The sequence below is a fragment of the Columba livia genome, chromosome 8 (genome assembly GCF_036013475.1).
Source record: "Columba livia isolate bColLiv1 breed racing homer chromosome 8, bColLiv1.pat.W.v2, whole genome shotgun sequence".
Taxonomy (NCBI): Eukaryota; Metazoa; Chordata; class Aves; order Columbiformes; family Columbidae; genus Columba; species Columba livia.
The window spans coordinates 13,746,754-13,767,078 of NC_088609.1; the positions used below are offsets into that span (position 1 = coordinate 13,746,754).

Below are 20,325 nucleotides of genomic sequence, written 5' to 3' on the forward strand. Positions count from 1 at the left end.
GCATTTCATTTCACCAGCAGCTTACTGAAAACGAAACATCGTGAACCCTAAAAAGAAAGCGTGAATCAAAGGTTGCATTCTTTTCTCCCACAGTGACCCCTTTGTTTGGTTCTACCCGAAAGTTTCATTATGAAAGTCTGATATAGGAGCCTTATTAAATTGTGATTAAGTGACGTGTCCGCGTAGAAGTCTGCTCATTCTGCTGCTGATGCGGACTGGATTTTTTAGACTTCTAAAATATACAGGCTTATGAAATAGCTGTAATCTTTTCCCATGATTGCTGGGGAACGGAGGGTCTTTGCTCCTGCTCTGGTTGTACCTGGCCTGGCTCCAGAGGATAACATTTTCATTAAAAGTGCATTAGGTGCACAATTCACCACGCAGCCACCCTGATGAAGCGCCTGATCCAAAGCCCGTTGACCTGGCTCAGAAGCCTTAATGGGCTTTGGTGAACTTCTCTGGCCTCTATATAAACAGAATCACCTATCGCTAGAGTTACTTTGAGCTGCTTTTGTCATCCAATTTGCTTCTGCTGCTTCCCTCTAACTTTTTTTGTGTTTCAGGATTTTAAAAAAGTAGCACAAGCTGAATCACAGCTCAGGCCAGATAATTGTAAGTTACTTTATTAGGGCAGCAGGGCTGACATTTGGACACCTAAGAAAGGGTTAAACAGTAGAAAGTCAAACCCAATGACCTCCCCACAGTTTCTGACCAAGTGTTCGTTCTGAGCCACCAGTAAGCTCACAGCAATGATGCATTTTTCCCTGCAAATGAGTCATTTTAAGTAGTGTCCAGTGACTTACACACAGAAAAATGTATTAATAAATACGGAAATGCATAAATTCGTACATTTTAAGGCCAGGGGAACCGTCACAAATGTTCAGTCTGACCCTCTGGAGACTGCAGCCTCACCCAGCAGTTTCTGCCTGAAACACATGGCTTCTGTTCGAGTGAAAGTATCCAAATATCACAGTGGAATGCTTTAAAATATTTTCTTCTAAGATTTGTCAGAAGGGATGTTGCAAAAACAGAATCCCCATCTTTCTGCTGCTTCAGAGAGTAAGTCAGGACAGAGGTGGCAAGAATTTTTGTTTTGTTTTGTTTTTTTTAATCAGTGTCCCTTAGTGACATGCTGTTTCCATACCCAGAGCTGTGCACAGGGTTTTGGGGTAAAGCTGGCTGGAAGCTCCCAGGCCATCCCACACCTTCAGTACTGTCACAGTCAGCCACACCAGTGTGATGTCCAGGACCCATTTGTCTCACCCAGTCATGCCCATCTATCCTGTAGGCCCTTAGCAATCAACACAATACCTGGTAACAGAATTACAGACTGGTTGGGGTTGGAAGGGACCTCTGGAGATCTTCCAGTCTAACCCACCTACTAAAGCAGGTTCACCAGAGCAGATTACACAGGATCATCTGAATGTCTCCAGAGAAGAAGACTTCACAACCTCTCTGGCAGCCTGTTCCAGGGCTCTGGCACCCTCAAAGTAAAGAAGCTTCTCCTCATATTCAGACGGAACCTCCTGTGCTTCAGTCTGTGCCCGTCACCCCTCATCCTGTCATTGGATACCACTGAAAGAAGTCTAGTCCATCCTCTTGACACCCACCCTTGTGATATTTATAAGCACTGATGAAATCCACTCTCAGCTTCTCTTCTCCAGGCTGAAAAGCCCCAGCTCTCTCAGTCTCTCCTCATAACAATGCTGGTTAACAAAGCCACCGCTTCAGATCTTCTACAGCTCTAGACAAGAGCAACACTGTCTTTGTTCAGCAGATGGTATGTCAAGCTACTCACAAAAGGTGGCAGAGGATGGCCAGAGGCTTTTATGGCAAGATGGGTTATTTCTGGGAGATGACAGCAGCCTTCTGGCTGAGTCAGCAAGAATTCTCCATGGGGCACCATGTATCATGAACTGGCCTCCTCGCAACACTGGGACCAGGGGGCTGGATCACAGAGGCACCATCTCGCTTGTCTGGCAGAAGCAATTTAAATCATGCTTTACAAAGTACGAATGCATTTAAATATTTGCGTAAGATAAGATCGGTGAGCAGCCTAGCAATATTTCAAAGAGCTAAGCAAAGGCAAAAAATCAAATTATATATACTGCTTGAGAAAAATAAGATTAGGAAATCTAGCAATGTGTTTATGTTAGGTTAACATTTGCTCTGGGGTAGGTTTCTGTCAATGAATATCCTACACATAGAACAGGCAATGAAAACACAAGGGCAGGGCATGCAAAGTGGTTTTTCTGAAGATCAGACCTGAATCTCACAAAGGACTTCTAGTTAAGCCATTGACCAGCCACAGGACATCAAAAGGCTTTTGGGAAAGGTTGGTGGATCGATCAGGTTGACATATGCAGGCACAGTAAGCTGATTGCCAAGGGGTATTTTATTCAGAGCAAACACACAGCATCTCCGAAGTAATATTTTCATATTCAAGAGACAAATTTTGTTGTCTCAAGTGGCTGCAATGCTTTCTGACAAGGATACATGCCAGATATCCTCCTTTTAAATTGATATTTTTCATTAATAGTTATAACCCAGGGTCACGACACTGTGTACAACATCAAAAAACATCCCAAATCGGAGGTTTGGAGAAGTGCCGCACCACCTGCTGCCCTCAGCAGCCCAACACTGCTGATGCTGTCCCGAGATGTTTCAACACTAAAGCAGAAATTGCTTATAGAGATTGCAGAAAGTTCAATTTAAAAGTCTCTTTATTTTATAGGTAGAAAGCAGCCAGTGCCAGACTCTGAAATCGTTTAGCCCAGAGAATGAACAGCAACTCTCAGCTTTTCATAGAGCCCCAACATTTCCCAGGGCTTGCCATGCCGCGGTATCAGATGACTAAAAAGCACTACATCATTTTATAAAGACTTTGTACACCTCAGTTGCATTTTGCATCACACACTAGATTCCCAGCATCTCTTAATTTATCTAACACTTTAATTGAGAGGAGTCAACATAATTATAGCTGCTTCTGCCACAGCCACCTCCATCTTCCCACTGGAAGCAAAACCCCTGAGCCCTTCCATAGCCCCCAGCATCCAAATGACACACGGACAGCACAAGGTGTTGGGGAATCACAGTGCAATGACTTGAGCTTTCTATCTCTACCCGCCAGTTTTGAAAACATCAGTCTACGTGACTTGGGCAAGGAATGAGAGAGTCAAGCAGACAATGATGGTCCAACCGTGGGACAAACAACTGGCTCCATCACTCCACAACCTCATTTATTTTTCTGCAGATGCTTTCCATTTCCCTCTTCCTCTGCCAGGTGTTTTTAGCACATCAATGCTAAAGATTTCTGAGTGTTCTAAGATCCCAGCCTACTTTTGAATAAGCTAGTATAGATCTGTCTCTATGGAAGACTTTTCTTGCCAGAAATAGTATCTAATTTGTAAGCATTTTATGATTTTCTACAACTTATAAAATATGGTATTAGGAAACAAATGGCCAAGAGAAAAGATCCCTTCTGGTAGCCAAAGTGACCATGTAATTGATTTTTATTAACAACATCTGAAGAAATGACTCACCACCCATATGGCTATTTTGGAATCTAGATATACGTTGCATTTTCAGCCAGTTTTCCGCATATAATCAATGGTGATTAGATGAGGATATGAATCATTACTGTTTCTAAGTCTGAGCACATGTTTGAAGGGTGAAGGATTCACACATTCTTGCTCTATAAATACTCATCCAGGGCTGTCCAGAACATGAGAAACTCAGACGGCAGAAAGAAAAAAGGTATCACAGAACAAACTGCAGACTCATTATAGAACCAAAGGCCTCCTCCCTTGCATGGGTGTAAATATTATTAACATAGGACATGGTTCAAACTTCAGTTGAAGTCAGACGGAAAAACTTTACCTCCAAGGCGGACCGTGTATCCTCTTTCTCCATGACTTTAACCATTTTCTCATAGCTTTGCCCCAGCTGGTGAGGAGGTTAAGTTACAAGTTTGCTCATTCAACTGTGATGCTCTACAAACACCACCCACACAGTTCACATGTGCACACTCTTCCCACAAAGATCTGGGCTTTCCAGCGGTGCATAAACATCCCTCCCATGGGCCCATGTTTGCCCAACACATAACACACCTTCACACACCCAGACTTTGTCCTGGTGCTTTGTGCAGCTCCACACTTTCAGCCTCCATCACCTTTTCCCATGCCAGAGGATTCACATTCAGTGTCAACACAGGTCTGTATCCTGCGCCTTCTGGAAGATGCTGAGAGCCCTGTTTGCAATTGCTCAGGACTTTTATTACTTGTCATCCAATTGATCAAACAGCAGCACTGGGAATTTTGCTTACACTGACAGCAGATGCCACAGGTACAAAACCCCGAGCAGCTAAATCCCTGCAAACACAACTGATGAACTATCATCTTTGTGTTCTAGCCTCAGGTGCTGGTCCACAATTCCCTTCTACTGCTCATAACACGCAGCTCCAGAGCACCCATGTATCATAGAGTACATCAGTTTTCAAGGCCTCTCAGAGAGGGAAATGTCTCCCAGTACAAACCAACCTTCTTGTTCCCGCGGAAATCTTGGCCAGATAAATATTTTGCAAGTTCATTTGCCATGGAAGAAAAGGCATGTCAGGATTTATGCATGATGCTTCATGCATAGCATCTCCGATGCGTTTTTTTCCATCCATCAGACTTCTATGCAGCCACAGTTTCCAGCACCCAGAATAGCTGCCCACAGATTGTTTGGCCTAAATTGGATCTCTGCAACTTGATAAGCCTTTTAGAAACAGAAGGGACTGTTATCATAGCCCCACCCAGCTTCCTGTGAAACACAAACCAAATAGCCTCAGCTGATAATTTCTGTATCAAACCCCACGACTTCTATTTGAACCTGCCCCAGACACACTCCTGATGTGCTACAGCTACTATATTATATAGCTTACAATTCCTCTGAGCAATGCAAAGGGGAGAAGGGAGCTACAGTCCCTTTTGCTGCCCATTCCTCCTGATAAATGAGCAAGAGAACTGAGTGCTGGCAGTATTTTTAAAAGCTCTCTAGTCTTGCGGGCAAGTAAAGCCTCTGCATTCCTTGGAAAGAGACAATTGGGTGACAGAGAGTAGACCAGGATCCATAATCTGTTACACAGGTTTAACTTCACAACACTAGCACGCATTCAGATTCTGTTTTAAAGAGAAACTGAAAGATTTAACATCAGCTCCTAGACCAAGCCTGTGGTAATGAAACCCTTGCCCACAGTTTGACAGAGGCACTAACGGGTCTTTTATGATGCCTGCCAAGGGAAGTCTCCAAGACAGCTGAAAACTTTGAGGTTAACATTTGAAAGGAAGACAAACTTATCCTCATATTCATGTTCCAGCACATGATAAACTATTCCAGAGGGGATTCTTACCAGGATGCTAAAAGAAATTTTATGGAGAACCAGAGTCATTTGTCTAAAATGAGGATGAAAGTGCAACATAGTACCTAGGAGGAGGCAAAGAAAGGTAATACTTTCCCCTTGATTTTACTGTGTTTCTAAGGCAGTTCAGTCAGACAAAATTTACAAAGCCATTTGAAGTGGAAAGAGCCTGTACAATAACCAGATCCAGAGGATCATGATTTAAGGAAATATTATGCCAGTTGTAGCAAAAGTAAAAGTCTTCATATTTAAGTTATTTCATATTATTATGAAACATACCAAGACTAGCATTCTTCCACCCAGAGATATCCCAGATTTCCCACCCACATAGAGTCTGAAATCTCTATATAAGGCATTTTTCCCCACTTCACAGATCAAAGCAACCTTCCTGACGCTGGCAGCTCAGCTAGAGACAGGCCTGACTCCCCTCAATGCGCCATTAGTCTTGAGTTTAGTTCTTCAGTTAACCATTGCAGCAACAAGTAGATGCTTTGTAGAGTGTTCTTGCTGCTCTTGGACTAATCGCCTCCAGAGACAGCAGAGATGAGAGTTTTTCTGAGTACATTTTGGGGGGGCATCTATGTGTCTGGTTCCCCAGTTACCACAGATTATTAAGTCACCTCTCCAAGACAGGCTGGTGCCTCTGCCGATGTGGGGCTGGGGGGTCTGTCCCACCCAGCGCAGCAGGAGCCTCCATGGTGCCGAGGAGCTGGGCTGCACGTGGCCAAACCAAGTCTCTCAGCCCTCAAAACTGCTCCCGTGCCAAGAACAACAGTAAAGAACCTGCTTTCAACCAAAGAGTACAAGGGTTTCCAAGCTCATCTGGGGCCTTCGTCCCCCCCCCCCACTTTTTTTTTTCCTGAGAAAAGTCAAAATGCTCCGAGATGCCTTGGAAATACAGAACAGCGAGTGCTGCTGAAGGGGATATTTGCAAGGTGCCTTGCCATGATCTCAGCTCTCAAAACACTTCAATCAGAACAACTCAGATGTCGTGCCAATGCCAAATTATCCCCATTCAACGCAAGAAAGGAAGCTAATCCCCACTTCTTGATGATAATGAGCACAATGAGAAACACCTTTACAGACATGATTTAGCTTAGAGCCAAAGCCCAAGCTGTCTCAGAAGAGAACTTCTTCGAAGGAGCAGATGACGTTAAAGTCTTGAGTGGTGCTTTGCACCACACTAGTGGGGTTCAAAGAAAGAAAACACCTGGTTTTCCTGGCTCATCTGCTGCATGTGGCCACCAGCCGTGACTCAACCCCCCTATGGTTTGGGATACAGGCAGGAATTTCATCTTCTTTCCAATGACCAGTCTTGATTTTCTAGCCATTCCACCAAGGAATAATGCCCCAGGTGATTCCATGCTACAAGACTGTGCACAGTGACTCAGTCCTTGTGGCTTTTAGTGGAACCAACTTCACAGGAAGAATTTTAGCAGGAAAAAAAATATTCTTAGTGAATGAGATGGTGAATAGATGTGGTGGTGACACTCCAGGCTGATGCAGTTATAAGTCTCAGGTGACTTTCCACGGACCTAACCTCATCCCCAGGCCTGAACTGGCTATTTTTAAGGGAAAAGCCGTCACAGAAATAAAATTTTCCACATGGATAATTCAGAGGGGTTGAGTGAAGTTTTTCCACTGGCACCTGCAAGAAGACAGGTGAGGGTTTCAGTCACAGTTCTGCCAAGCAATACTGGGGAGATGATTACACCAAGAGAGAACCACCCCAGACTCAAAACCTCCCTGCGATGCTGGGAACCCAGAGCTCCCTCAACACCAAACCTTTCCAACCATGCCCCATGGACTGGGCAGGGGAACGATGCATTTCCACGAGGATGCCTTGATTGCCCCTGATCCATTCAACTGGTGAAGAACAGCAGGACCAGAAGTTTGAAAAAAACCCTGGCAAGATCTGGGAATGCTTTTTGATGTGCTAAAAGGCCCAGGTGCCAATGCCACCCTGCACTTCACCAGGGCACAGATATCACCGGCCCCACAGCCAGGGCAAAGGAGCATCTTCAGCCCAGCTTTCCCCAGCACAAGCAGTGAGCAGAGTGTGCTTGCGAGGAAATTTAGAAACCCTACCAAAAAACCGAAACGCAAACAACTGAATTCCATTCAGAAACGGTTCTTCTCTGAGGCAGATAAGATGAGAAAGAACAAATCACTTGTGACAGATGGCAGGGGTGGTGGGGAATGCACTAATGGGAAGCACACACATCCCAGGAAGATGAAAGCAGTATAAAACCTTATAAAAAAACACAGTGCATGTCTCGTTGGGCTGCTTCACTGTGGTTCCTTTTATAAAAGATATATTCATTTAAAGGGAAATATTGATTTCTGTCATGAGCCCATTATTGCACAAGCGCTGTGAATTGGTGTTAAGAATACAGTAAGTCATAAAGAATGTATCCTATATATACCCACACGTATATTGAACCCAGATTTATACAGTTGGTGATACAGTAAACAAGGCACTCTCTATTTACTGAATGTTGAACTCGGTGCATCAGCAGCACAAACTGCAGTGAGTTTAAAAGCAAGGTGCTGACTGCGGAGCAGCACGACACCGCAGCTGCAGATTTTATTTCTGGTTAGAGCCATTGCAGCTGGATCAAAAGGCAGCATTTTCTTCCTTTCTTACTTTTGTAGCCCTGCCTAACATCAGCATCAGTGCTGCCTTTCAGCAGCATTGGTGTACTGCTCAGATTTCACTTTCAGATCCAGCTTTAATCCTTTGTCATTGTGGGGATGCAGTTTTGACAAAAACTCCTTTCCAAGCCCTTGTGGCAGCTGCTCCACCCCCAGCCTGGTTATTCCCACCCCTCTAGCAGGTGATGCATATCATTTTGGCTTCCTTCAATTCGTATTCTTCAGTTATACACTGTTCAAATTAGTGTACCTGCTCAGGAGAAGGAAAAATAAACACCACAACCACACACACAGACCACACAAAAAGAAAACCCACTCACACAAATACCAGTGGAGAGACACATCAGGTAACTGAATATACAACAGGACAAAAGATGAGTAATGAGGGCACCAAGGAGTGAGTCCTCCTTGGTTCTTTGCAGCCTGCGAGTTCTCATCTAATTCAGGGCAGTGCTTAGGCAAAGGCTTAGCTTTAAGCAACACTTAATCTCATTTATTTTATAAAGCCTAACTACAGGATAAAATTCCCTGAATAATCCCACTAAACACAGGTGAAAGAGAAGAAGGGGTGGGTAGGATCCATGTAGCCCAAGAGCATGCTGCACAGGTCCCCAGCCAGCTCCAAGGCAGGTAACAGAACACATCAAGCCACAATAGCCTGGTATCGCACTTGAGTTGAAGCATAATGACATTTCCTAACTTTGCTAACCTTTTATATTTCTTGTGGTTGGCTCCTGTTTAATATGTTCTAATTATATGAGAATCAGGAAGCAAATGAATGGCTGAGATTAAAGTTAAACATTGTTTGTATCATCTGACACAAATACATCTAGTACCTGCTCTCAGGATGCACAGGAATCCCACCAGGTCATTAGATACAAAAAAGAAAACAAAAATTATGAAGATATACTACGGAGAATATTTCATGCCAGCCCTCATTGGTATAAAGGATTGACTTCATTTCTGATGTGCAGCACACTGCTTTATAATAGCACATACTGGTTCTATAAGATGGTCCAGAGGAAAACACCCACAACACTTACCAGCTGAAACCAAAGGTAGCACATAGGGAAGCAGATTAAAGGGAGTAACATGTTTTTTGCACAGTCAGCCATGCCCCATGCATATATTAAAAGCCCAGGGGACAGCTGACCCCAAGTACAGCTGCTTGAGTTTAATCTAATACTACAGACCCACTGAAAGATTTATCTCCAGTCCTCAAACAGGCAGGAGTTTGCTAGGGATTCAAGGAAAACAGTAGTGGGCTCCCCTTCATTTAGCATCCTGAGCAGGTCTGGACAGAAGTTTCAGCAAGAAACAGCCACAGGTAGGAGCTGCTGATTTCTTGAACGAAGCCCAGGCCATGGAAGGTCTGTAGTAAATCTCTCTTGTCACCCCCCACGACACATGAGGACCAGCCCAGCCTGGGTGCTCAGGAACCCTGAGCTGGCAGCAGGCATCACAACAATAAAAAGATTTAAAATCAGTAGAGGCAGGAGGTGATGGAACCACCTTCCACTATGGGAACTGGGGTTAAGAGAATATAAACAGGTTTTAAGATGGGTTTTTGCCAATTTATGAAAAAAGATCCAAGATGCAGACTTTTCCGGCAGCTGAGAACAGTAACCCAGGACATCTCTCAGTACAAACATTTGTGCAACTCACAGCAAAACATTTTTGGGGTTAGATGTTTGCTGGACCAGCTCCAAGCTGTTGTCCTAAATATTTTCCGTGATCCCCACCACAACACGTTGCTCTTTTTCGTTATGTCCATGTTTTCCATCTCTGGGTGTGCCTTACCATCATGAAATCTGACCCTGCCACTTAATTAATACCATAACCGCGCATGGTGACGCTTGCCCCGTGCCGAGCAGCGTCTGCACACTCTGAGGTATTTGTTGCTGCGACAAGGGAATACAAAGCTTCACATGCAGGAGATGGAAAAGGTTATAGTCAATATTTTGGCTGGTGGAAATATTTATGGAAAGAACCCATGAATTAGTGAGCTGTATTAATTCCACTGACATTTCCTAACTGTGTTAACCTTTTATATTTCTTGTGGTTGGCTCCTGTTTAATATGTTCTAATTATACGAGAACCAGGAAGCAAATGAATGGCTGAGATTAAACAACAGCCATAAAACACTGCAGGACAGATTCTCAGCAATGAACCTACAGATTTACGCCTCCAAGTTCCCTGCCTTGCAGATGAGGCACATAAGGCTATCAGACATGTGCAGAGCTCATAGTTTCTTGCTTGCTCACTCATTTGAGGGCACAGTTTGTCCCTTTGATGGCACCATGTTGATGTTTCATTGCACATGCAGTAAAGCACATTAGTTCATTCAGAGAGGGTTCACAAAGGACAAATAGCTTCAGCAAAAATCACCATTTCCTCTGGTCTTCACAGAATGAGAAAGGCAGGAAAGGAAAAAGGGATTTGAAAGCCTTCAGTTAATGATGGGCAGGTGTTCCAAGAGGTTTCAGCCAACCTTAAACCCTGATCAGGTATTGCTGCATGCACCCTGTGCTGTAATAGCAATTCCATTGAACATCCAAGCAGGCAATCACTTAGCAGTGATTTATGTGCACAACAATATGTGTTACAAAACACACAAGATTGGAGTAACTTTCTCCTAGCAAAACGTTACATCACAAGCAAATGCAGACGGGGAATTCAGATCCACTGGTGGAAGATGTTATCAATCTGTTACATTTCAGCTTGATGCACAGAAATGCCAGATGGTGACTCTGCTGTTCACCACTTCCAGAAGTGGGCAGAAGAGGTTAACATAGGTAAGTTCTCCCTTTTAACAGAATACAGTCAGAGTTGGTAGACAGGGGAGTACCAGCAATTTGTTGACACTGTCGCAAACCTGTCACACACTGACCTGTGAAGCAATTTCACCTCTGCTGGAGAAGCAGATGTTGCTTCAGTATGAGACATTCAACCATCCCCTCCACCTCAGGATGAAGAATGACAAAACCAGCTACACATATATAGAATTTTGGTTGCAAGAGATCCTCAAGATCGAGTCCAAACATTAACCCAACACTGTCACTAAAACACATCCCTAAGAACCTTATCTACGCATCTTTTAAACCCCCAGGGACGGTGACTCCACCACTGCCCTGGGCAGCCCGTTCCAGTGCCCGACAACCCTTTCTGGGGAGAGATTTTTGTCATATCCAATCTAAATGTCCACTGGCCAAGGTGCTTTCAGTCTGCAGACCTGATCACGCTCCCACCCACACCTGCTTCCTCTCACTGCCATGGGGTAGTACTTAGGATGCTTATGGCTTTGAGCAGTGGGTCTAATGAGAGAACATGGGCTACTTCTGATCTAGCGTCCTCCTGCTTCCCTGCAGAAAAAGCAGAGATCCATGTATAGCAACATGAAAAAAGGGCACCACCTTTTATCTATCTGGCCTGTGTAAATGTGTATTCTCAGCTCTTTGCTCCCCTCTCTACCCGTGTTCCATATGATTGCTCTATACACACAATTGTTGTCTTGTATCGCAGCTCCCGATACGATGCAACAAAGGGGTTCATGCATGTGGTTACAATTAAATCTGTGCTTCAGCACTTTGCTGAACCCAGGCATTCACTGAACTGCAATTGTTTCTGAGGTAGGAGCCATCTTTTCCTGGAAGATGCCTCACACAGTGGGTTTGACCCTGACTGGCCTCCTCTAGCCCACTAAAATAAAAATAAATAACTACAAGTAATAATAATAAATGTAGTCATCCTAATAAAAGTTTATTTCCTTTGTGTTTCCAAGAACAGTACACAATCTTCAAGGAGGGATGTTGTTGTATTCTACCATCAACAATGCCAAAAATAAATAGAAATTAAGCGAAAGAGTCAAGTTTCAAGCAGCATAAATTCAACCACTGCAAATATTTTGTGTGGATGTGGTATAGTTTAGACTCCAACATGTTTCCTTATGGTCTATCTACTTCCTTCAAAAATATCAACCATAATCACTCTACAACAGCCAAGCCTAACACAGCATATCAATTCAATAAACATCTCTATTCCGCTATTGCTCAAGGGGCAAAAAGAATCCTAGAAGGTCTGTAAAGGATTTTTTTGACAGCAAACCTCCTGGCTGATCTGTTAAAAATCAGTGTCTGCCTTGCACAGCACTTGCAGAATCTGTTAATAGCCCAGACAATCTCTGCTTTATTTTCAGTAACTCTGCTTCCTTCCCCATACTACTTTTCTAAAAAGAAAAAGCAAAACAAAACAAACCCAAAACAAAACAAAAAAAACCCCACACCCAAAACTTACTAAATATAGTGATTTTTGCATATTTTTAATAAATACATATATGTATATGGTTCCTATGCCACCACAGCCTACATGCATTAGGCAACCCCTATTGCTTTGCAGAGGGAAGAATTTCCTCTTTAACTCGTTATTCTGTGCATTTGCGAAAGCCTCCGACTTTCAATGCAGTTTTCCTGTTTGTAAAGCCGGAGCCATTAGGGACTTGAAGCACTTAATGATTTAACATGCTTTGGGATAAATAGTGTTACATTAGCACAGGTGCAAATAGCTTTCCAATTATTATTAATTTAATAATATGGTACTGCTGGTACACACTAATTAGATCCATGTTGTTCTATACAAGCAGAATAACACTAGAAATTTCCACAGCTGTCAGCTGCTGTCTTCTCACAATTGCTATGGAAAGCAAACAAACCGTAAAGGCAATTTGTAATTATTATAAACACTCCCTAACCTAAACCACGTTGACATTTCTAAATCAGAGTTGTATGCTTGCTCTTGTCTGTGGTGTCAGAAAGGGACCAGAGCCAGCTGAAAAAAGGACAACCAGCTATTAGATAATTTGAGAGCCAAGCAATTAGTTTTGTTTTAATGAGCTGTTTTAACATACAGCAAGTGCTTCCCCCATCTCACCAACCCATCCCACCTCTCACTTGATCTTAGCTTGAGACAACGTTTGTCTTTCCACTATTTTTTCGAAGTTTTCCTGCAAGGTAAGCTCTGTGCTGTTTGGAAAAGGCTTTGCTGTTTCTATCCATGGGGATTCGTTCCCCCCAGCCAGAAGAAAGGAAGGAGAGATCCAGTTCCCCAAGCTCGCTGCTGAGTCCCTCTGGGTTTTTTCTCATAAACTCATTCCAAGAACACAGCTTAAGCTCTTAAGTGATATTCAAAGCCCTCAGCATGAGGTTTATGGCTTTCAGCATCTGCTGAGAATATAGTTATAACTGACAAGTTCAGAGTCAGGTATTTGGATGCTCTTCCACAAATACATCCCTATAAACCAGATCTCAACTCTGACATTGACCAAGACTTAATTTAAAGTGGAAGCAGCTGACTGACAAAAAAGGATCTAAACACAGAGAAAAGCCTACAGGCTGAATGCCTTTCCAGCAGAACCAGGACACTCTGAGTCTCTCTTGAACTGTATATTGCTCACTGGTTTTGACTTTTTAAATTTAAATTGTCAGTTCTACCGTAGAAGAGAGGAAATCCTTGTTTGCTATTTCTCTCATATCATGGTTTCATTTAGATTTCATTATCATAATTCTGAGTTTGATTTGTGGTGCTTCCTGAATAACTTATTTGTCTTCTGTGAAAACCCCCAGAGCACAGTCAGAGCCGAGAAGCTCAGGGTATGGGGAGCAAGAGGCTCCCCTGGGGGGACCCACATGCCCCTGCATGTCATGTCCTCGATGGACAGACCTGGCTTGTGCAGAGGGATGCACAGAGAGAAGGCTGCCCGGGGCAGCCCATGCCAGCCCCAAAATTAGGGTGACCCCATCTGTCATCTCCATCTGGCCAACACCAAAGGGCACTCCAGAGTGTCCCAAAACACTTTTAATTCAGAAGCATGAGGCAGCAGGGTGGGAACCAGAGCAACACAACTCAAGAGAAACCAAGCCCAGCAATGGGCAAATTCCCAGCCATGCAGCGCAGGAGCATCTCAGCAAGGACTAACTTTCACTCACATATTCCCAAACCTCCCGCAGCTAGAAAATGCAACTTGCAAAAATAAACCCAAGCTCAGGTTTAACCTTTTTGGGTAAAGTCTAATTCTGATCATGGGGAAATTCACCCTGAGGTAGAACACATGGTTTCCTTTAGCCTTCCCTTCCTCTACATCATTAATGACTGAAGTTGTTCAGTTTGAGAGAGCTACAGAAGACAAAATCTTCAAACCGTCACTGAATCTGGGTGACAGCAAAGGCTTTGCAAGAGTCCTTTTAGATGCAGTGAGCTCTTCAGAAGTCAGACAATTATTTTACTAAGGTGCTCTGAAAAACACCAAGAAAGAGCAGGGTGTCCTGTGGCATCAGGAATAGCAGAGCCTCCCAGCCTCAAATAGCTGATGGTTCTGATCATCAGGGCATGCCACCTTGGAAGCCATTGATGGAAATATTCACTGGAGTGAGGGCAAAAATTGTCACTACTCTTTTAGTGTAGCATGCAAAGGTTCAGTCACTTCAAGGCCCTGTTGCACTGAGCAGCGTAATAAGAGATACCAGTTTTCAAATCTGCAAATTGCTCCCTGTTTGAGCAAGACAGAAAGACTATCTGCATTGTACAATGCAAACATATGCGGATGAGCATCAGACAGGGGACACGTCCCCATGGACAAACCCATCTGTGCCTTCCTACAAAGCTCCCTCTTTCTGCTGAGAAAATACTTTGCCTCCCCCTGCCCCTAGAGTGTTGATACAAAACCAGGCCAAATGAAAAGTGGAGCTAATCTGGAGAATTATGTTTCACCATTGTGAGACACCTGGCAAAAAGTTTCCCTCAACCCCCAGCTCCTCTAAGCCTCACCGATGCCGAGCAGCTTGGCCTAGGTGGACACCTTCACCCTCCCACACTCATGTTGGAGTCGGGCTCAGACAAACAAGCAGGCATGGGATGTGCTGTGAAACTTGCTTGCTCAAAGTAGTCAAGCAATTAAGGGTCAACCAAGATAACTATTTAATTCGCCTCTTCCAATCACCACATAACCCTTCCATCTACTGCACAACCACACTGAAAACCAAATTAAGCTGCCCTGTTCTGAAACTTTCATTTCTTTTATGTGGCGCCATGAAGTTTGAAACATCTTTTCAAGACCTCCCATACACACAAAGTATGCTGAAAATGACCATTTTCTTCCCCCACAGGCTGATTCCTACTTGGAAGCAAAAAAGCTATATAACATACTTTACGTAGTAAATCGGATATGGCACACTCTTCTCATGCTTTTACTACATCTCCACGCAAGCATACAAGTTTGACTTTCTAGCCAAGACCAGGTGGAAAAGTCCTGCTATTAAAACACTAACAGGAAGCTGTGGGGTCATTCAAAATCCCTACCCTCAAATAAAAGCTCCTCTTCTATTGACATGGAAGTGTTCTTGCTTGTCTTTCCTCAGCCACAAAACTGGACTAGATGTTAACTTGAAACAGAAAACATATCTAAATGTGAGGATAGTCTACTAGAAATAAAATAACCTTAATGCAGTAAACTCTAAGTACAAGAACCACATGGTATAAACACTGCTAGCACTCCTAAAGATTCAGCTGGCTTTAACAGCTTTTCTTTCAGCTTAAAATATCCTCAGCAAAGGACATTTTTAATTCCATTATGACCATAGTGAAACACATTTTTTTAACAGTATTAACAAAAATAAAAAGCATACCTTGCTGCACATCTTACAACTGTCCTTCAAAAGCTCTCCTTCCTCTATCCACACTGGCATGGTGCCCCTGGGAACCCAATGTGTTCCTCCCAAACTTTATGCAAGCCAGGGCTCAGCTCCAACGATGCAACAGGTGCTGTCCTGCATCCTGGGAAATGTCGAGTGGGGAACAGTTGAGGCCATCACTGCTGCAGCATCCGCAGGCCTGGCAGGCGTCAGGCAGCGCCTCTGGGTCTCAGAGTGGGCCTGGGGAAAAAGAAGGCTATTTCACAGAATCAGAGAATGATTTGGGTTGGAAAGGATCTTCAAAGATCATCTAGTCATCCTCCATGCAATGAGCAGGGACCTCTTCAGATTCATCTGAACCTGAGTTTTCAGGACCTTATGTGCTGTGTATGATGCCTCTCTACCTGCCATAGGGTGGAGTCAAAGTAAAAATTGGCACCACCTGGAAACGTCCTAAGCTTTTTCACACCATCCCTAGTTCAGAAATTGGGATAAAACAAATAAAGCTTAGTTGCAATTTATTGGATTGGAGAGTTTAGATCATCTGTTTTATCTGGAGATATTTCCAGTATAACTATGCACATAGAGTCCCTTAGTTTCCGTGTCACATGTCACCTGCTCTAACTGGGTCAAACAATTCTTAAATAAAAAAATTCAGAAATATAGCAAGAGTGAAATAGAGAGAAATGATGCTGAGCAACATTCTCCTCTCTTGAACAGACCATTTTGGGGTAGGATAATTAATCAGCCACAGTCTAAATGGTTTCTGTCTTAAAGGACTTCCTTCTTCTCCTAATATATCCTCTGTGGGTCAGAAATGCCAGCATAGTATTATCATTCTGTCTTTGCATTTGAAATGCTAGCTACCACGCTGATGAAACAGACCTTTATTGAACTTCAAAGGCCCATAATTATATATCCTTTCCTTGAGCTTTGATATTTTAATATTCAGCTGGTGAAATTATTATCTATTCCAGCCACAACGCATTTATTTATTTTGCTTGCTTTATCTCTGTTATTTCTGCGGTGGTAAGAGGCTGAGGAAGAAGCCCCCCTGCTTATTGGCAGCAGCAGAAAGTGGGAATTGAATGTTCCAGGACTTTTATCTCCAGTAGCTGAAGAACGAGGCGTTTGAACTCCTTCTCAAGCCCTAACGGGACTCAGAAACCCTCCCCACAGCCAGTTCCTCTCATTTATACTTTTCAAGAGCCAGCCAGTTTTCTTTATATAGGTTTCCCTGTGCCATGAGGGAGCACAGCAGAGTCAAGAAGACACCATTCAGTACTAATGATGGCATGAATGTTTCATCTGAAAAGGGCACTCTGTTTTTTGGAAGCTGAAAAAGAAAAAAAAAAGTAATGTTGCTTGTGTCCGCTCAGTTCCAGCCTCACCAAGGTGGATGTATGTGCAACAGGAGCAGAAATATTTCATGTATACATCCAGCCCCTAGAGCAGAAAACAGAAATACACATAGGTAGAGTACAGCTGTCCTTGCTGGATAACAAAATGGGTCTGCATCCCTCATGGGAGAAACATCCTGTGAATATTTTGTGCCCTTCTTCCAGGGATTTTCAACAACAGGACTGACCTGCCAGGTTCAGAGCAAAACCTGGATTTTCCAAGCTCAACCTGCAGGCCCGGCCCAAAACTTCCACAAAAAAAAAAAAAGTGAATTTACATCACCAAGAGATTCCAAAAGAGGGTGAAAAAAACACCATTTTCAGAGTATCTCTGATCTCACTGAAAGAGGGCTGTAGTGAGGAAGTGCTAGAAATCACATTGGGATGATGATATTGAGAGATTACAGTGTGATTTTTAAAATAAATCCCCACAGATGTGCCTGGATCTCTCTCATGGAGCAGCAGGCTGATGGCTGATCCTGTGCAGACATTTCTCAAGAGTGCATCACAAGCCCTCTCTCTTTCCTTTGGGTCATTTCCAAATAATCCTGAAACAAAACCTGTGTTAGATGAGCCCAATATCAGCATATGGCTTTCATCAGATGATTTCCAAGCCCTTTAGGAACGTGACTTAATTGCATTTGATGGGCTTCAGCAGTCCTTGCTCTGCCTTTAGAGCTGGAAACTGAGGAAAAGGGTCTATGTCACTTACCCAAACTTGCAAAGTGAAGTGGTAGAAGTGGCAGAATTACCACTGAGAGGTCTGAGCTTATCTCATGTATCCTGGGACAGGCTTCCCAAAATGCAGCTCCCCTAAGAAAGTGTTCCTCCACAAGGGGGAAAAAAAAGCTAGCCAGTTGCAGAAGGACATCAGTGCTAAAATGGTGCATAAAATTGTGACTCTTCACTTAAAAAAGCATTTGAACTGATGGATTCTCACCATGGACTTTCCCAGCGTTAAAACTGAAGATGCTCTTGCTGCAACATACGGGGTGGGTGTCCAGGCCACAAATCCATCTCATTCGGTCCTGGGAGTCCAACTTGATGATGTGGGGAAGGTATCAAAGAAGTGGGTGGAAGTCTCCTTGGAAGGTGACCTTGCACAGGCCCTGCACATGGCTGGATTTGTCACCTTCCCACATCTCCTGAGCCTGTTCCAACCTGTGCCAGGAACTGCTGGTAAAAGGCATTTAAAAGGCAAAGTGGACCAGTTCCCTTTCTACCAAGCCATGCTGATAGGACACAGCCCAGTGACAAGAGTCATCCCAGCCCAAAACACTTCTGTGTTGCATCATGCAAGCCCCAGACTTCATCCTCACTCCTGCAAACAGCCCCAACTATCTCACTTTCCATCTCTGCTGTTTATTTAGCATTTCCCAGCAATGCAGCCACCACGAGCGTAGTCTGGGTAGGCTGCAGGAGCTGCTGTCTGCTTGCAGGATTAAGTTGTTTATCTCCTTATGCGGGCCATCAGGAAAGCTATGAACCTGTTTACATCACAGTCAACATTGCCATGTTCCAGAAACATTGATATCTGAAAAAATTAGTGAAGCATCGTCCGGGAGAAGGTGGGACGTTATAGAAAGCAGAGACGTGACCAGGAGCCAAAGCACCTCTCTGTTGAGCGATGGCTTGGCTTGGTTCTCCAGCTCACAGTCAACTGAAGGGCACTCAGCACAGGAAAAACACAAAAGCCAAATTGGGTATGTACCTATTTACCAGGAAATTTGGGAAGAAGGAATAGAGGAACCTCATATACCACATTCTTTTTACAAATGAAAGAAGTTGGGGTTTAGGTTTCAGTAGTACTAGAAAATCTTGGGGGGTTATTTGGTTATTTGCAGATTTCCAGACAAAAATGACTTTGTATTCGGAAATGTTAAAGCCTGACTTCCAGCCCCTGAAAAGATGCAAAGGAAATGGAAATCTAAACGAGTAGCATATGCCATCCCCTTGGCTCCACCAACGAAAATATTTGGCTTCCACTTGCAGTTACCCCAATCAAAAAGAAGTTTGGGTTGCAGGAATGTAAGTTGAAGTGAATGTTAAATTTACATTAGACATTTGTTAATTAGCCAGCAAATGAATCACCCCCACGGACTGGCACAGTCCAGACAATTTAAAGCAAACACTGTTATGTCAAGTGAAACTGTTGCCCTGGAGTTGACTAAGCAGAAACATTCCAAAATGTAATTATTAGTAAGATTTTCTTGTATTATTAAAAACATCAAGATTAACATACCGCAGTGGATATTTACAGGCAGGGAAGTAGGAGGGAGACTCAGTAGGTGTTTATTAAATCCATTTTCACATCTATAGCCACCCTTCGTGTGCTCTCCATTTTCCTGCAAGAAAAAGCCCTTTTTTACTCAGGGTCTCTGCCTGTGGGTACTTGTTGCTTATTACACCCTGGGCAGCATGATTTGTTGGCTTCATCAATATTCAGGTTAAATAATAATTTCATTTAGCAGGAAGGAACTCTGTCGCCTTTCTCGGTGTGTTGTGCCAACACAGTAAGAGACCAAAATATTTTTCTGGGGTGTTAAAGGTACATTCCTGAGACAGTGTCAGTGGGGACTGGAACAACTCTTGGAGCTGGAAGGCGTTGTAACATGCACAAAGTCTTGGCTATTGAGTCTTCCTCATCCTCCTGAAGTCACTGACACCTTAGAAAAGGCTTTGGTAGATTCAGGAATTGCTGTGGCCTCAGGTCTTGATCCCACACGGTTTCTCCTCTGGGTTTTCTCCCTGGTGGACAGCCAAGAAACCCAAATAAAGCTATCGGGGAACTGCCTTTGCTATTGACACTGAGACCCTGGTAAGCTTTCTTGTACACTAACATCTGAAACACAAGTGCCCCAAGACCTTCAGAAGAGGATATAATTTTTTTTTTTCACTTCCTTTGAGCTTAGGCCAAAAGCCAAAGTCATAAATAGAAACAGTTATTCTGGGCCCAGTATCACCTTTTGTGCAATGACAAAAATAATGTGTTGTTGAACTGTTTGGCATGACTGCCCAAGCACGTGACGAGAAGCTAATCACTTCTGAAGCCAAAGCCACTTGAGAAAACAGGAATCCAACTTATAGCGACTAATATTTTGCCAATTTTTCTGCTCCCAATGCATATTTTCTTTCTTTTCCCCTCTTTCTCATGACATCCTTTCCTTCTTTTTTAAATACTAACCCA

The 20,325-nt window shown here is 43.5% G+C and overlaps 1 protein-coding gene across 25 annotated transcripts in view; it reads right to left on the bottom strand.

The window, feature by feature from the left end:
- LOC110363002 (uncharacterized) overlaps positions 1–20,325 on the bottom strand; it is a 339,437-nt gene that overhangs the window by 143,445 nt on the left and 175,667 nt on the right. For 11 of the 25 annotated variants that reach the window (XR_010474071.1, XR_010474070.1, XR_010474069.1 and 8 more), the window contains one exon: positions 15,733–19,483. The exons of 2 other annotated variants lie outside the window; for them this stretch is intronic. Coding sequence is in view for 11 of the 23 variants with exons in the window: in XM_065071021.1 (XP_064927093.1) it covers positions 19,420–19,483 (64 nt within the window). In the remaining 12 variants the exon portion in view is untranslated. The remainder of the gene's footprint in view (positions 1–15,732; positions 19,484–20,325) is intronic. 12 more of the 25 variants (XR_010474073.1, XM_065071022.1, XM_065071017.1 and 9 more) reach the window with 7 other exon arrangements.